This window comes from Populus euphratica, unplaced genomic scaffold, assembly GCF_000495115.2.
Source record: "Populus euphratica unplaced genomic scaffold, PopEup_1.0 scaffold429.1, whole genome shotgun sequence".
In the NCBI taxonomy this organism is placed as follows: domain Eukaryota; kingdom Viridiplantae; phylum Streptophyta; class Magnoliopsida; order Malpighiales; family Salicaceae; genus Populus; species Populus euphratica.
The window spans coordinates 66,065-81,897 of record NW_011500313.1 but is presented as its reverse complement, the minus strand read 5'-3'; the positions used below and the strand labels follow the sequence as shown (position 1 = coordinate 81,897).

Below are 15,833 nucleotides of genomic sequence, written 5' to 3'. Positions count from 1 at the left end.
AGCAGGAATAAATTAACTTATTTAACCACTGGTCTACCTTTGGTCACTTTCTGTTATTTATCAGGCATTAGATGCAAATGACAAGCATTTGTGCACAAAGATGATCAAGTCTACGTATATTTCAGTCGTAGTTGAATTGACCATAACAAAACACAATAGTGATCCTAAGTTACAGCAAATTAATTTGAATCTTTAAATGCTATAAAAAGTTGCAGATATTCTAAGTTGCATGCATGTCAACTTCTGAAATGTTAATTAAAATATGTGTATTTACTGTCCTTCCTTTCCTGTTCTCTTGCAATCATCCATCCTAATGTGGCTAAATGCAGCTTTTTGGGTTCGGATATCTTGGACCATTCGGCCATTACCTACATATACTATTGGATAAACTTTTCAAGGGAAAGAAGGATACAACAACAGTTGCCAAGAAGGTATACTAACTTGTGACTCCACCTGTAAAATTCCAGATTCTCAGTTCTTCTATTATAAATTAGAACTTTTTGATCATATGTCGTGTTTGAATTTGTTCAACCATGATTACGTTCTATATATTACTGCAGCACCTGATGCCTATGTAAATAGTGATGATCATTCAATCAATCACACGCATTTTTCTAGCCTGTTAAATTAAAAGCCATTCTAAAACGCTGAATCATTATATCAGGTGGCAGTGGAGCAGTTGACAGCTTCTCCTTGGAACAACTTGGTTTTCATGGTTTATTATGGGATGGTTATCGATGGTAAGTCAGTACCTGCATCTTAAGAATCTTTACTTTGCAATGCTGCAATCCTATCTGATGGTTGGCTTTTCTAAGCTTCACTTCTATAAAATGTGGTAAGACATAAAGAAACTGCAATGGTGAAGTTATAAGTCTAGATGCATGGAAAAGAATCTTTAGCAGCAACAAAGGGATTAAAAAATAAATTGATTCCTTGCACTACTACTCCCCAATTATGATCCCAATGTAAGATTTCTTCCATTTCTTAATTCAAAGTTCTTTTGCATGACTTTAAAGTCAAAGAACTGTCGAAATTTAAAACGAAGTTAGCTTGGAAGAAGCATGTGTTGGCTCGGTATGAGAAAATTTCACAGAGACATAAGGAAATGATGTGCTGATTGATTTGTTTGTTGCATGAGAGAGAACATTATTGATCCTTATAATCTAACAAGAAACATGAAATGCAGGAAGACCCTGGTTGCAGGTGAAAACTAAACTAAAGAAGGAATACCCAGCAGTGCAGTTCACATCATGGACGGTATTGCTCCTTTATGATTACAGTTAAATCAGTTCGGTACATTAAATAACAAGTCTATTAATTGTCATAAAACTTTGATAAATGAAAAAAATGCAGTTCTGGCCTGTTGTTGGGTGGGTAAATCACCAGTACATGCCACAGCAATTCCGTGTCATCTTCCACAGCCTTATCGCAGTCGGCTGGTATTCCCTTTGTCTCCAACCTACTCATAGCTTGATTCACTTTACTAGATTTTGCGGCAAATGAAATCGGCCTTATCTTTTCCTTCATTTTCAGGGGAATATTTCTGAATCTCCGAGCAAGGTCCATGGCGTTGACCAAAGGCTAACAGGAGAAGAACATCAGAAATCATGATATGTCATCATTGATGATTTATCACCATTGATGAATAATGCTTCCAATTGCATGGATATATTATGTGGTTATCGCATTGTTTTCGGCAACCATAAACTCAGCAACATTAGTTCTTATTTATATGCGTGTAACGTGTGATGAATGTTGATTGAAAGTTTTATTGGAAATGTTTTCTACTGCTCTATGTGTTTTTACTTTACTTGTATTTTATTTTTTGAGTCTCTCTTCTAATAATTTGCTGCATGAGCTTGCACACCTATGTGTCCTTTGTTTATATTATGATGAGATTTAAAGGATTGTTATTCTCCAAGGGTAATAGACTGTGCTAATGAAGCCTGGCCGGAGCATGACTTGATTCAAGTCAAGTTAAGTAAGTTAGGTGGGTTAACTGGAATTAATTAATGATATTTTAATTTATTTTTAAAATAAAAATAAATTAATATTATTGTATATAAAATAATAATAATTAGTTTTTGATCAGGTCGACTGAAATCTGTCTATGTGTGTGTACATGCATGCATGCAAACCATAAACATGTGCACAACACTGAGGTTAAAGTTTAGATTCCGTATATTAAATCAATTAATATAATACTATAATTAATTTGGTTTTGAAAATGCAAAATCATTTTACTAATCTCTTTAATTAAAGTCTATTCAGTAACTCCCATCTCTTTGCAAAGTAATGCATTGACTTGCAACCACTCGGACTCTTGCGATCACTCTTACTATTTTATGTGAGCTCAATTTAATATTGTAATAAAAAAATCTCAAAAATACTTTTTTTATATTAATTAAAAAATTATAATTTACCAATATCCATATTAATTATAATTTTATGGAAAAGAGCAGCTAAAGCGTATTTGTATATACTTAAATTTTGCAGAGATTAAAAGATAAGATTCTAAATATAAATACTTTTATCTAGAAATCATTTTCTTATCTAATAAAGAAATAAAACAAAAACTATCTCCTAAAAAAAATATAATTTTCAATACATAATGGAATTATTATTTTTAAGATTCAATAGTTCCTAAGAATTAAATATGCAAATATATATCACATAATTACTTAACAAACCATTATCCAGTGAATTGAGATATTAGAGTTTCACCTAGTTTTCTTAAACACATAATAATTAGCATTATAATTTCCTCTAATATATTAATATTTTTATTTTTATTCTTGATGCCTTTATTTAAAAAAAATACTAAATACTTGATTCCTTTATTTAGATATAGAAATTTAGTTTATTAGTCTCATAATAATACGTGTAACTCATGAGTTTTGCGCTTTCCAAAATAAGTTTGGTATTGAAAAGTATAACTTGTATGTTTGTTTTACCATGGCTGCATAAATAAAATAAAATAAAATTAAAAAAATTAAAAATTAAAAAAAAAATTCACACTCAAACTACGGATCTATGCGGCAATAAATAAACTAATTAATGGGTATCGGTTCCTGAATGGCTGTGATCCATTTTGTTTTTTGGTTATTTATTCTGTATTCAATTTAAAGATATTGTCAAATTATTTTATGTTTAAATTATAAAGAATGACTTCAAAATTTAAATAAATTATATATATATCTCATGACACTTAAAACTGCTAAATGACTCAATAGTTTAAATAGACTACAAAAGATAATTTTTTTAATTTTTTTAATATAGTTTAAATTATTAAATAAGACTACAATATAATTTATATAATTTTTTAATATATTTTTTCATGTTAGACTTTTTTAAACTTAAAATTTACATAGATTCATAACTACCTTGTATTTAATTTTATCAAATAAAATAAGATATTGTGCTTAATTTTATTATGCTCAAATAAAATAAAGATGGTATGTTTTGAATTTGTAACTATTCAATTAAAATCTAAAAATTTAAGTTGTTAAGTAATGTTACAAGATATAATTTAAATGAAAACTCTTTCAATTTAAAACTTATATAAGTTTACATTATTTTGATTAATAATTTTAATTAGAAGAGAAAATAATAATGATAAAATTGGAACTCATCACTGCTTGATCGATAAAGTTCTGATATTTTATTAAAAATTATTTTAATTTAAAAATTTAAATTTTTAATTGAAATTCTAAGATATAATTTATATTATTATTTATTAACAATAATAATGATAGTGCCTTTTTAATTTCATTTGATTCAATAAATTGTAAAAAAAAGAAAGAAAAACACCCATCCTCCAGGTTATGTTTTAAGTACATGTTTGGTTCTGAGGTTGTAATTGATGTGCAACTTTGATTTATAGTAAAAGCATGCACCAAAACGATGCTTTTCACTAAAAAACATGGTCCCTAGATAAAGGTTGTGCCTGTTGCAGCAGTTTAGAATATTAAGACTAATCATCTCCACTGTGAGTGAGCATTGAAAACAAAACATAAAAAACAGGTTTTGAAATCCTCCCAGCAACTTGGATTTAACGCATTAGATCGATTATGCTAATTTAGACACTTCTAAATCGTGTTTTTATGTTTAAAAATTTAAAATTTCAACAAATACAATATTCCGAAGTGTATTCAACATGTTAATGTTATAGAGAAGCTGTTTATCATAATTATAAAGCCAACCTGTTACTGTGCCTTGATCAGCCAGAAGAAAAGAGAAGAAAAGGAGAATACCATGTAACCATCTAGATGGTGGTCAAGTGGTAAAACTTTGGGATTAAAAGGTTTGTTTTTTCTGTGGTCTCAGGTTCGAGTCTTTGATTGCTCATATGATAACCACTGGAGGCTTACATGGTCGTTAACTTCAGGGCCTATGGGATTAGTCGTGGTGTGCGCAAGCTGGCCCGGACAACCACGTTAATCTAAAAAAAAAAAGAAGAACACCATGTGCTTCAGCAATGAAAAATCAAAAGACATCTGCAAGAGCAGCATACAAGTTCGAATGAATTTGAGTTACGACGAAAAGGGAAGAGGAGGCCAGCAAAAGGAATAAAGAGTTGAGGAAAAGGGACCGATTTTGAATTATGTTTAGTTAGTGTCCCGGGATAAAAAGAAATATATTTGACTAAAAAAATATAAAAAATAAATATATCTGATTAAAAAAATAAAACTAAAAACTAAATGTTTCTAAAATAATTTTAGAATGAGTTTATAAACAATAATATAAATTATATTATAAAATCTCATTTAAAAACTTAAATTTTTAGATTGAAATAATTATTTGATACTATATTAAAGTTTTAATAATCAAGTGATTTCAAATTCAAATATTTAAAATAACATGTGTTTATTAAAATTTTAAATTTAAATAATTTTTATTTGAAAAAATATATTAAAAAATAATATAAATAATATTCTAGAAGTTCATCTAAAAATTTAAAAGTGGTTTAATATAAAACAAAAAGTATATGTTATGAGTTTTTTGTCCTAATTATCTTTACTTTTTTCCTGTTTTGAAATAAAAACCAAACGTTACTATATACAGTGAATATCCCAGATGAATCACGGTAGCAACATCACCACCGGCATAAAAAGCTGTTCCATCTTTGTCAAAAAAATTCAATCTTTTTGGATAATTTTTAGCATATAGTATTTATTTTTTGTCACCTATTTTATAGTTTATATAGCTTCTTTTTTGTATAATAGTAATTGTATTAAAAGGAGGAAATTGTTACTAGGGGTGTATCCTAAGTTGGTAGTGATTGTGTTTTTTTTTCTTTTTAGAATGGTGTATTGTACGAGGATAGTTTAGGTTTTTTTTTTTTAATTAATGTGGGTGTCTTGGCCAGCTTGCGTGCACCATGACTAATCCTATGGACCCTAAAGTTAATGACTATGTAAGCTTCCAGTAGCCATCATATGAGCAACCAAGGACTCGAATTTGAGATCATATAGGAAGCAAATCCCTTAATTTTAAATCTTTACCACTTGTCCATTTATAGTTTAAGTTTTTTGTTTTTGCTGTTAGTGGTAAGCTTTGATGTTTTGCTAGTGCGTAGTTTTGCTTGTGATTACAGTGTTTGTGAAGGTGTTAAAAAGATTTTTTATAGCTATGGTTGGGTTGGCAGTAGAATGTTTTATGAACTGATTGATTGATTTCTGGATGACTTATATTCATGTTTGGATAATAATTTGTAAACATCAACATACATAATAAAGATAAAAAAAAAAAAAAGCTAAAATCAAAGTTATTTAATAGTTAGATCAAATATAATATACAAAAAGACAATCAATCTAAAAACTGGTCTGAAATATTTTAAAGAATAAAACACTTTTCAGGTTGGAATCTCATCTTCACTGTTCAGACCTCTATGTAAAAAATGGATTTTAATCCAATGATAAACCAAACCAGAGACTATGGCTTCTCGGAATCTAGCTTCCCATAAAACTTGTAACGGTTATATCTCTCAAGTGACACCAAATAAATCAAATCCATTTAGTGAGCTTATAAAGTAGGGTAACGTGCACACCATATCCAAATTTGAGCACTAATGTCTCTCACAGTTCATTCTCTCTCTTCTTCTTCTTTACGCCACACTTTACTTAGCAAGGTCACCAAAAATAAACACTGGAAAGGTTCGTTTTTGTTTTTGAAAAACAGAACTAACTTCTTGATGCATTCGCTTCTTTCCTTAATGACTCGAAACTAGAAGCTACAAAACATTCTTAAAAACAATCACAGCCAGAACAACTGGGCTACTTCGATGGCTCGTTGTTTTTTGCTTGTCTTATGTCTTTGATTTTAGGCACAATGGTAGATGTCTATGCTAACTTTCACTTTCCCACTCTCTTTTTCTAACACTTGCAAACAAAACTGAGAAGTATTCTTGAGACAGAAATAGAGTTCTGGTATTGATCATTATCAGCAGCAACATCAACTAATTTTAGCATACAAGGGATCGATTAGGTTGAAGCTTTGTTAATAAATTAATTATAATAAGTTCGATCGGAGGTATTTCATGATTTCTTTGACAAAAGGCCCACAAAATCTTACGATTTGTATATCATTTTCCCTTCTCATAAATACATAAACATTACTTTCTACATAAAAAAGAGTTGGGGACCCAACTCAATTCCTTCACGGTGAAGGAAGTGGCTCCTTTTTCTTGCACTCCCCTCCCTTTTTTCTTTCTGTTTTTTCATTATTTTTAATTTTATTATTTATTATTTATTATTTATTTAATTTTAAATTTATCGTAAAACTCCAACTTATTTTTTATATAGTTATTATAATTTTAAATAAACACTTTAACACTTGATTTGTGCATAATTTTATAAATATTTAATTTTATAATTATATAATTAAATAAAGAATAAAGTTTTCAAACTCAGTAATGTCCATAACTTGAGTTATGAATTTGTTAAATCAAATCATTAAGTGATATATTGTTATTTTAATATTTTAAAAAAATAATTTTTTTAATTTTTTTAAAATAAAATTATATTTTTATTATTTTTCATGTTATTTTAAAACTTATCAAATTTATAAAATTATATTATTTTAATTTTTATATAATTTAATTTTAAATAGATCAAAACAACAAGTCAAGAGATTTTAAAACTAATATGCTAGTCTAAGTTTAAAAAAAAAAATCAAACAGTTCTCTAGAAAAAAAAAATTAATTTGCGGCTTAGCGTAATGGTATAAATTGGCGTTGAAAAAAAAAAAAAAAAAGGAACTCTTAGATTATAAGTTAAATGCAAGAAACGTTGAAGAAGGGTAGTGGGGTGCGCACAATAAAAGGAAGGAAACCATTGTAGTGAAGGAAAAAGGACAATCATTTTTTCATGTTCCAGCGGGGAATTCTTATGAGTAAAAAACATGTAATTAAATTGTTTGGTACAAAAATCGCAGGCAGTCAGTCCATCACATTTTAACATTTAATCAAATCACATATCTTAAATATTTTAGTCAATTTGATCCTCTTTCTTTAAGTTTACACTTTATATTAAATTGATCTATTAATGCCCATCTATAATGAAACATTCAATTCATTAGCTAGTTGATTCAATTCAATTGGAATCAGATCCGGTTCAGTATTATCTAGAAATTTTTTTTTTGTATTTTGTATCATAATTAAATTAGAGCTTGAATTTTTAATGTGCCGATTCATTAGCTACTTGATTCAATTCAATCAATAGTTCCTCAATTCAATTGGATTAGGATTTGGTTCAACATTATCTAGAAATATTTTATTTTTTTGTTTTTTATGAAAAAACACATGACAAGTTGACGTTACTTGGTTGAACTTGGTGTAATATGATTCTTGATTACTTTGATTTTAAATTTAATTGAATTTCAAGTCATTTTTTATTGAGTCAGTTGCACAAATGATTCATGGCTTTGTTTTAAATCAATTCAAAATACATTTTTTTTAATTGTTAAATCAATCAATTCATTTTAATTTTAATATATATATATATATATAAAGGTATATCAAAGCCTTGGACATAGCACTTATCTGTCAATATGCAAATATTGTGCATGTAGATTTATATTGAGAATTTCTGTTTTTAATAAATAAAAATAAATAATTTAATTTGATCTAGAAATAAAAAGTTGATTTAACTAAATATTATTCAAAAGACCTTACTATGAAGTGTTAATGGCTTGAATTTATATTTTTACTTGTGATATTTGCGTAATCTTTTCGTCATAGAGATATTATACCTTAAATCTAATTATAAGTAGTAGGAACCCTAAAATGAAACACTCTCATATTGGAAGGATTTATGTGTCTCGATTCAGAGTAAAGGATTAATTTGACTAAATTCAAAAGATAAAGGACTATATAAATTTCTACCTTCACATATCAATAAAAGAAAAGACATTTCAAAGGAGACTTCAAAATTATTCTCATCAATACTAAGAAATAGAAAACCCACCGTCTCTTTCTCCATTCCATTCAATAAAAACCTCTTCTTTTACGTGATCTCTGTAACCTTTCTTTGATCATCATCTTCATTGCTATAAATAACCTCAAACCCAAAAAACTCTTGATCCTGGACACCCAAAAGATTCAATCTTTTTAAAATTTAACACAAAAGACTCAACCTTTACTAGAAAAGAACTCCAAAAAATGATTCAGCTTTTGTTTACAGTGATATTTTCAGAGATGGCAATGATATTGTTATTTGTTTTCAAGACCCCATTAAGGAAGTTGTTGATAATGAGCTTGGATCGGGTCAAGAGAGGGCGGGGACCAGTCATGGTTAAGACAGTTGCAGGGACAGTGTTTGTGGTTTTAATGTCAAGTGTTTATAGTATGGTGAAGATCCAGAAACGCTGGATCGATGATGGCGGTGCTGTTAATCCTACAGACCAGGTTCTTCTGGCTAAACATCTGCTGGAGGCTACTCTTATGGGTAACAATTCTTGGTTTCTTGAGTTATTTTTGGTTTTATGTTTTTTTTGTTTTGTTAAAGTTTTCAGCTTTGTGGGGTTAATGTAATGTGATTGGATTGTCTGCTGAAGATTTGATTTCGTTGATATGTTTGTGATTGGTTTGGTGGGGCTGATAATTTATCTGTTCTACTCATGATTTGATGAGAAAAATTGCTATTTCATTTTGGATTGGAAATATCTTAGATCCATTGTTAGCGCTGAAGAATGATATAACGCTGAAGAATGATATAATGCTGAAGAATGATACCTAAATTCGAGATTTGTTCTTGAATTTTGATTGTGAAATTGAGTTTTTTTTTTTTTTTCTTGCTTCAAATCATGCATGTTGAATGATGTGATGAATGAGGCATTTGATTTGACCATCTTTATTATTAGCTAGGTTTTTTAGAATTTAGAAAGATAGCATTTTATCCACCATCATTATGGAAGATAAATCATCAAGCAATTAGTGCTACGGAAGAAAAGAATATCTTGAGTTGCATAACTCCAATGTCTGAATTTTGATTGACCTTTAGCAAATGGAGTCCAAATATTATGTTTTTCCTTGTTAGATCAAGGGAGGACTTTGGATTTGGACCTCTTTGCTCATGATTTCTGGAGATTGTCCATTAAGTGATTCTTTCTTTATTGTTGTGATCAAGCTCTTAAAGACAGCATGTGACACTTATTTGATGGAGGAAAATCATTTTGAATGGCATCGATGCATTTCCATTAAGTGATTCTGTCTATACTGCTGTGATCAAGCTCTAAAAGACAGCATGTGACACTTATTTGATGAGGAAAATCATTTTGAATAGCATTGATGTCTTCACGTGTTCCTCTGCTTTTTCAAGTTATAGATGGTTGAACTCTGCGTTGATGCTTTAGTAATGCCATAAGGTGGAGAAAATGTGCTTTCCTTTAGAAGAAAAAAAGAAAAGAATGCCGTGACTAGGAAACTTTAAATAAAGAGCGATACATGGTGATTTTTCTTTCTTTCTCATTATAGCACTTCTATATATTGAAGCAATGATATCGTACCTTTCTATCCATGTGTCATGCCCTGCAGACCTATGGTTCCCTTGAGATGTCAAACTCAGAACATCCTTAATCGTATACCTGTAAAAGTACTTCCAAGTATGGCATCTTTTAATACCAGTGGAGTTCTCTTCGGCTGTATGAACTTTTTCCCCATTATATGTGCTCTGGTCTATGCATGTGTCATGCCTTGCATACCTATGGTTTCCTTGGGATGTCAAACTTAGAACAACGTGAATCATATATATGCAAAAGTACTTTCAAATATTGCATCTTCTAATACCAATGGAGTTCTCTTCAGCTGTACTAATTTTTTTCCCCATTATACATGCTCTGGTCTATTGTACACTGATTATGGTTATAAATGCAAATAACTATAAGCTGAAGGTGGGTTATATAACTTCCAATATCTATTCATTTCAGAATGCTGTCCAACCTCAGTCATAATAAAATTCAACATGCTGTTTTTCAGCCATAAGTTTTTCATTTCAGAATGCTGTGCTTCAGATGCTTTGCAACACCTTGGTCATAATCCAATTTTGTAACTTAAAGTATCTGTTTTCATTTCTGAACATTTGCTGTTATCAAACTTTTACACTTGGTGGTTGGCATCATCCTTCTTCTGATTCTTCTCTCTCGCCATTTACTGGCAGTAAATTGTGCAAAGGAAACCTTGTTACGCAAGATGTAATATTCAACATGCTATGAACTTCTGCAGTCTCAGAATGACTATTACCTTAATTTAAAATGACTGTAATGCCATGCGATCTCTTTCTTGTATTTTTAGAATAGCTTTCCAGTGAACTTGTTCAGGAATCTTCTAGAATATAGTGTTGGAAACCGTATTTCTGTAAATAGTGTATAGAGGGAGTGGTGTAAGTGCTTTCTCTTGAGAAATATATCTTTTCTGGGTAGCACTTTTAGAAGTGAGTCTTGTCTGTTTCTAAATCATTTATTTTATTGTATTTTATTTTTTTGAGTTGATAGACTACGCAATTTACTTTTGAGAATTCCTTGTTTCTAGAGACCTTTTTCGCACTTCAATTTGTATAAACTTGAGATAACTATGTGCAGGTTCCATCCTTTTTCTTGGACTAATGATAGACCGACTGCACCATTATATTAGAGAACTCCGTGTGAGGAGGAAGACCATGGAGGATGTAAAGAAACAAAATCGAAGTTTTGAGGATGGGAAGGTTGAGGAGACCAAAGCATTAGAAGCAGAGGCATCCACACTGCGAGAAAAACTTCAACAGCTGGAATCTGAATTGGAAATCAAGACAAAGGAGGTAAATACATCAGAAGCCAATGCAATTGCTCTAAGTAAGCAATCTGAAGGGTTCCTTCTTGAGTATGATCGTTTGCTTGAAGAAAACCAGAACCTAAGGAGCCAGTTGCAATCTCTGGACTTGAGATTTTCACGTTCAACTAGCAAGAAGAATACTTGAGGAACTGAGCCCCACTTGTCAAATAACCTTTTTATCATCAGTTTTTTTTTTTTTTTTTCTCATTCTATTACTGGGGATTTTCTTGATGGGTTTCATAGTTAGGGGTTAATTGCCATCCATGCATTGTTGTAAGCCTGTAAGTGTGGAGAAAAAGGACACATTGAAAAGCAGAGAAAAGGAGTGTAAAAATAGGTTCTCATTTTGTGTCAAGTTCAATTCAAATGTAGAGCTTGACGCTGAAAAAGAAGGGATGTATTTTGTCAGCAGTAATTCTGGTATGTTTTTTTCCCAACATGGATTTTTGTTAAAGAGAACAAATACTGCTGATATTCTCTTGTTTCTGAATATTTGTCCTGGTGAATCGGGCTAACTTTTTTGAGGCCAGTGATGAATTGACAGAAGTGTGACTCAAACTTTGATCTGTAATTATGATTTGTGTTTACAATTGACAATGATTAATTTAACCTCAAGTTATTGTTTTTGAAATACTGGAAAAATTATCAGTATTTACAATTGAGCGCAGGATCAGTTTCACGGAGATCCCTATCAGTGTTTATAACGGCGAGTACCATCAAGCCAAGGAAGATCGGAACTGATAGTGCAGATAAAACAAGCATCTTTTGCTGTTGCTATAGGACCTTTAACCTCGTTAGCATATTCAGCAGAAACGGATGCCAGGAGTGTTAATGTGGATGAATAAGCCCACCACGCAACCGTCAATTTTCTCATTGATTTCTTGAAAAGAACTGGCCTACAAGCCTGTTACACAGCATAGAGAATGATAAATTAGATTTGAAGCAAACTTTTCATCACACAGGACAAATATGGTATTGTCACAGCCCTAGTTTTGAACGTAGCTTGCCAGAGGCATGAATTGGAACGAAGAAAGGACAGCATCTTTGAGGCAGTATTAAAAAGCTCCAGAAATGGAGTTCAAGCTAAACTTGCCGTGCTTGGTGCAGCAAAGAACAAGAATACAGGCCTCAACAATGCAGGAAAGCTATTCCCACCTGATAAACGCTGAGAAAGTGTAACAAAGAGCACTAAGTAATGTACGATGCCTAGGGGAAAAAATGCAGATAGCACTTTCTTTCCACCTCACCTGTGATGCTGTCCTTGCAACCACCAAGTGCCCTATTACTGATATCTGGCAAGTCGGAGAAGCAAGAGAATAAATGCATTGAAAGAGCTAATTAGCTAGCTTTTCATGGTGGGCTGCGACAAATGTCAATGGTGTTCCAATTTGCATATGGGAAAGAGATAGCTTATAATTTACAATAATAATCACTAATAAATTTATAATAATTAATGGTATAATCAATTTTACAAATCAATTAAACTATTTCAATTCACTCAGACTTTTTATTTTTTAAAAAGAAATTGATTTATTAAAGGGGATAATTAGAAAATAACAAAAAATAAGATACACGAAATCAATTCACTCGGACTTGATTAATTAAGTTTTTAGTTGGAAATAACCTATGTAAATGTCGTTCTCATTACACCAACATTATTTAATTTTTTTTTTATTGATATTAATTTTATAGGATTTGACTATACTAATCAAATTATTAAAAAAATCAATCAAATTATTATTTTATCCTATTCAATAAAAAAATTAGCTTGAGTAGGTTTGGATTTCAAATTTCTCAGATCAACTATGGAGCTAAATTTAACAACTGTGATTTATGAGGAAATATGTATTTTTATCAACCATGTGCAAGCATTGCCATGTAGAAAACCGAAGTTTATTTCCTTCAAAAAATATGAACTGCCACATAAAGTACCTTTTCTACATTCACAAGGCATCAATAATATTTTATGCCTGCTACCTTCGCCACAACTACCACTACTGCTAGTGTTATTACCACTGATACACGTGGGTTCATTAAGAAAGAAGACGAAGTCATATTCCATGCTAGCCCAAGCTGTCTCTGCCCCACCATGGCCGACGTGGCCATTGGCATACGCCAAGTTATAATCCTCACTACAAGGAACTGTTTCTTGTTCGTTGCTTCTTACCGTGATCCAATTATCATCCCATGACCAATTGGGCACTTCTCCATTGCCTTCAGTCAATTGCTTGATTCTTTCAACTGGAGAGACCGAAGGGCTTTCATGGGATAAATCCCAAGTTGTCTCTAACTCCTCTATCGAGTCCCATAAGACTTGATCCAGTACACATGTTGGAGTGTCTAAATTTGTGCTGCTAATAATCTCCTTGAAAGCAGAATTTGGCTCCTCGGTAATGAAGTCATGTTTGAGCAATTCACTGGCTGACCACCTTTCTCCTGGGTCCCTCTTCAGGCACTTGCTCAAAAAGTCCTTGGCTTGCTTAGACATGAAGCTTGGAATCTCTGGCACGTTACCTGAAAACCCAATTTGGTAAAGGGCTGAAACTGGGTCTGAGACATCTACCCATGGAGCTTGTCCGGTAGCCATCTCAACAACGGTGCACCCGACAGACCAGATATCAGCTGGGAACCCTTGGTGCTCCCCACGCGCCACCTCAGGTGCCATGTAAAGCGGAGTGCCTGCAATTGGAGCTGTCGTATTCAAGTCATCCCCCGACACCTCATCAACCCGCTTAGCGCAACCCAAGTCAGCAATTTTTGCCCCATCACCGGTGACCAAAATATTATGACCCTTAATGTCACAATGCACTATACCATTGCAATGAAGGTACTCAAGGCCAAGCAAAATCGTCCGGGCATACAATCTGATCATAGCCTCGTCGAGACAGCCTCCGCCCTCCCGAATCGCATCGATAAGCGTGCCACCGGATATGTACTCCAAGAAAAGATTATAGAACAACTTACCATTCTCGTTAGTAATGTCACACCCCTTGTACACCACAATTTGTGGACACTTCAATGTTGAAAGAATACTTTGCTCTCTTTGGAGAGACTCCGATTTCAATAGCTCAGCTGACTTAACCGCAAAGACTTGACCGGACTGGCTGGCCTTGGCCATCGAGACGGTGGCCGAGGAGCCATGGCCAATGGTTTGGCCTCTAGTCCAGTCCATTTTGGAGAGAAAGGTGGGGGGGTGTGGCAAAATTTAAAGAATGTGTATTATGCTTGCTGAATTGTCTGCATTGGTAGTTATATTATATATATATACACACACACACACACACACAGCACATATGCAAACAGTAGTTTAAGCGTCTGGTTTGGTACGTTTGGCTTTAATGCAAGAAACATGGCTTTCTTCATTAAACTTTATTTTAGCATATTTATTTTGTGGCCAATGGGCGGCCGCCGTTTCTCTCTCTCTCTCTAAACAAGACATAGACGCTTCCACGTGTCGAGAAGCGGGTGGGTTGCAAGCTTTGGCCGGCTTTTGAAGGCCAATTGCTTAATCCTGACGCTGAGCTTAGCTTAGCTTAGCTACGCAATATGCTTTGTTCACGAGACACCACGTGAGAACGTGCATGATTTGTGGTAATTCCATCGTTGTGAACGAGTGTGGGATCATACAATGGATATGGCACAATTGCACGGGATATTCTATTCTTCAGAGAGGTTGATTGGGCGATAAGAGGTGGTTGGATAGATCAGTGGATTTAAGCTTAATCTCCATTGTTAATTATTGACTTTGAAACTGAAGTCTCTCTAATGGTAATAGACAATGAGAAGGAAAACCTCCAATAATGCCATGTTATTGATACCTTGAACCTAGCTAGATAAATATTAGTTATAAGTTGGAGTGTCATAATTAATTTGCAGTAAAAGTCAATATAATTAGGGTTTTATTTTGTAATGACTTTCTCCACGTTCATGGATCCAATGCTAATTAATTTGGTCAAGGAATATTCTTCCAGCTAGCAATCATTTATGAGCAAAGATAGTGAGCATGGAAGGGAGCTATTATTGGATCGAGATGGTTGCTCTTGAAATTAATGATTCTCGATGATAATGGTATTGATTTGAGTTTAATGGATGTTTCTCGTATTAAAATGTGAAGTATAATTTGAATAAGACCTGAGAAAATAATCACTATTATACCTAGATTAAAAACTTTTTGTCAAATCAAACTCCAAATGATATGTAATACTAAAAACACACATATTAATTATATCTAAATTCTCTTGAATTTTCTCAGTATACGTGAATATATTAGAACAATTTATTAATAACTGATTAATTTACGACAAGGTTTTTTTTTTAATAATAGTAAGTGTTTGGATTAATTTATGCACACTCCAATTTATTTTTTGAGACTTTAAACTGAACGATAAGGTAAATTCTAGTAGCTCTAGGTTTGTGATATTTAAATTAATGATTTTTTAAAAAGAAATTTAAAACTTAAGTTCAATTATATCTTGAATTAAAATTTATATATATAAATTATTGATTGGCTATGATATTTTCTCTTTAC

The 15,833-nt window shown here is 32.1% G+C and overlaps 3 protein-coding genes across 3 annotated transcripts in view; 2 read left to right on the top strand and 1 right to left on the bottom strand.

The window, feature by feature from the left end:
- LOC105113520 (peroxisomal membrane protein PMP22-like) overlaps positions 1-1,805 on the top strand; it is a 3,373-nt gene extending 1,568 nt beyond the window's left edge. The window contains exons 3-7 of the mRNA XM_011009724.1: positions 330-431; positions 665-740; positions 1,187-1,257; positions 1,354-1,439; positions 1,534-1,805. Coding sequence (XP_011008026.1) covers positions 330-431; positions 665-740; positions 1,187-1,257; positions 1,354-1,439; positions 1,534-1,585 — 387 coding nt within the window. The 3' untranslated portion in view covers positions 1,586-1,805. The remainder of the gene's footprint in view (positions 1-329; positions 432-664; positions 741-1,186; positions 1,258-1,353; positions 1,440-1,533) is intronic.
- Positions 1,806-8,423: 6,618 nt separating this feature from the next.
- LOC105113519 (uncharacterized) lies at positions 8,424-11,876 on the top strand. The gene is made up of 2 exons (XM_011009723.1): positions 8,424-8,945; positions 11,077-11,876. Exons 1-2 carry the CDS (start codon positions 8,660-8,662, stop codon positions 11,448-11,450), a joined length of 660 nt encoding a protein of 219 aa, XP_011008025.1. The 5' UTR covers positions 8,424-8,659; the 3' UTR covers positions 11,451-11,876.
- Positions 11,877-11,996: 120 nt separating this feature from the next.
- Positions 11,997-14,620, bottom strand: LOC105113527 (mitogen-activated protein kinase kinase kinase ANP1-like). Its single transcript, XM_011009730.1, has 4 exons — positions 13,165-14,620; positions 12,553-12,584; positions 12,399-12,460; positions 11,997-12,209 (listed from the first exon to the last, which is right to left on the bottom strand). Exons 1-4 carry the CDS (start codon positions 14,475-14,477, stop codon positions 11,997-11,999), a joined length of 1,620 nt encoding a protein of 539 aa, XP_011008032.1. The 5' UTR covers positions 14,478-14,620.
- Positions 14,621-15,833: the final 1,213 nt, after the last annotated feature.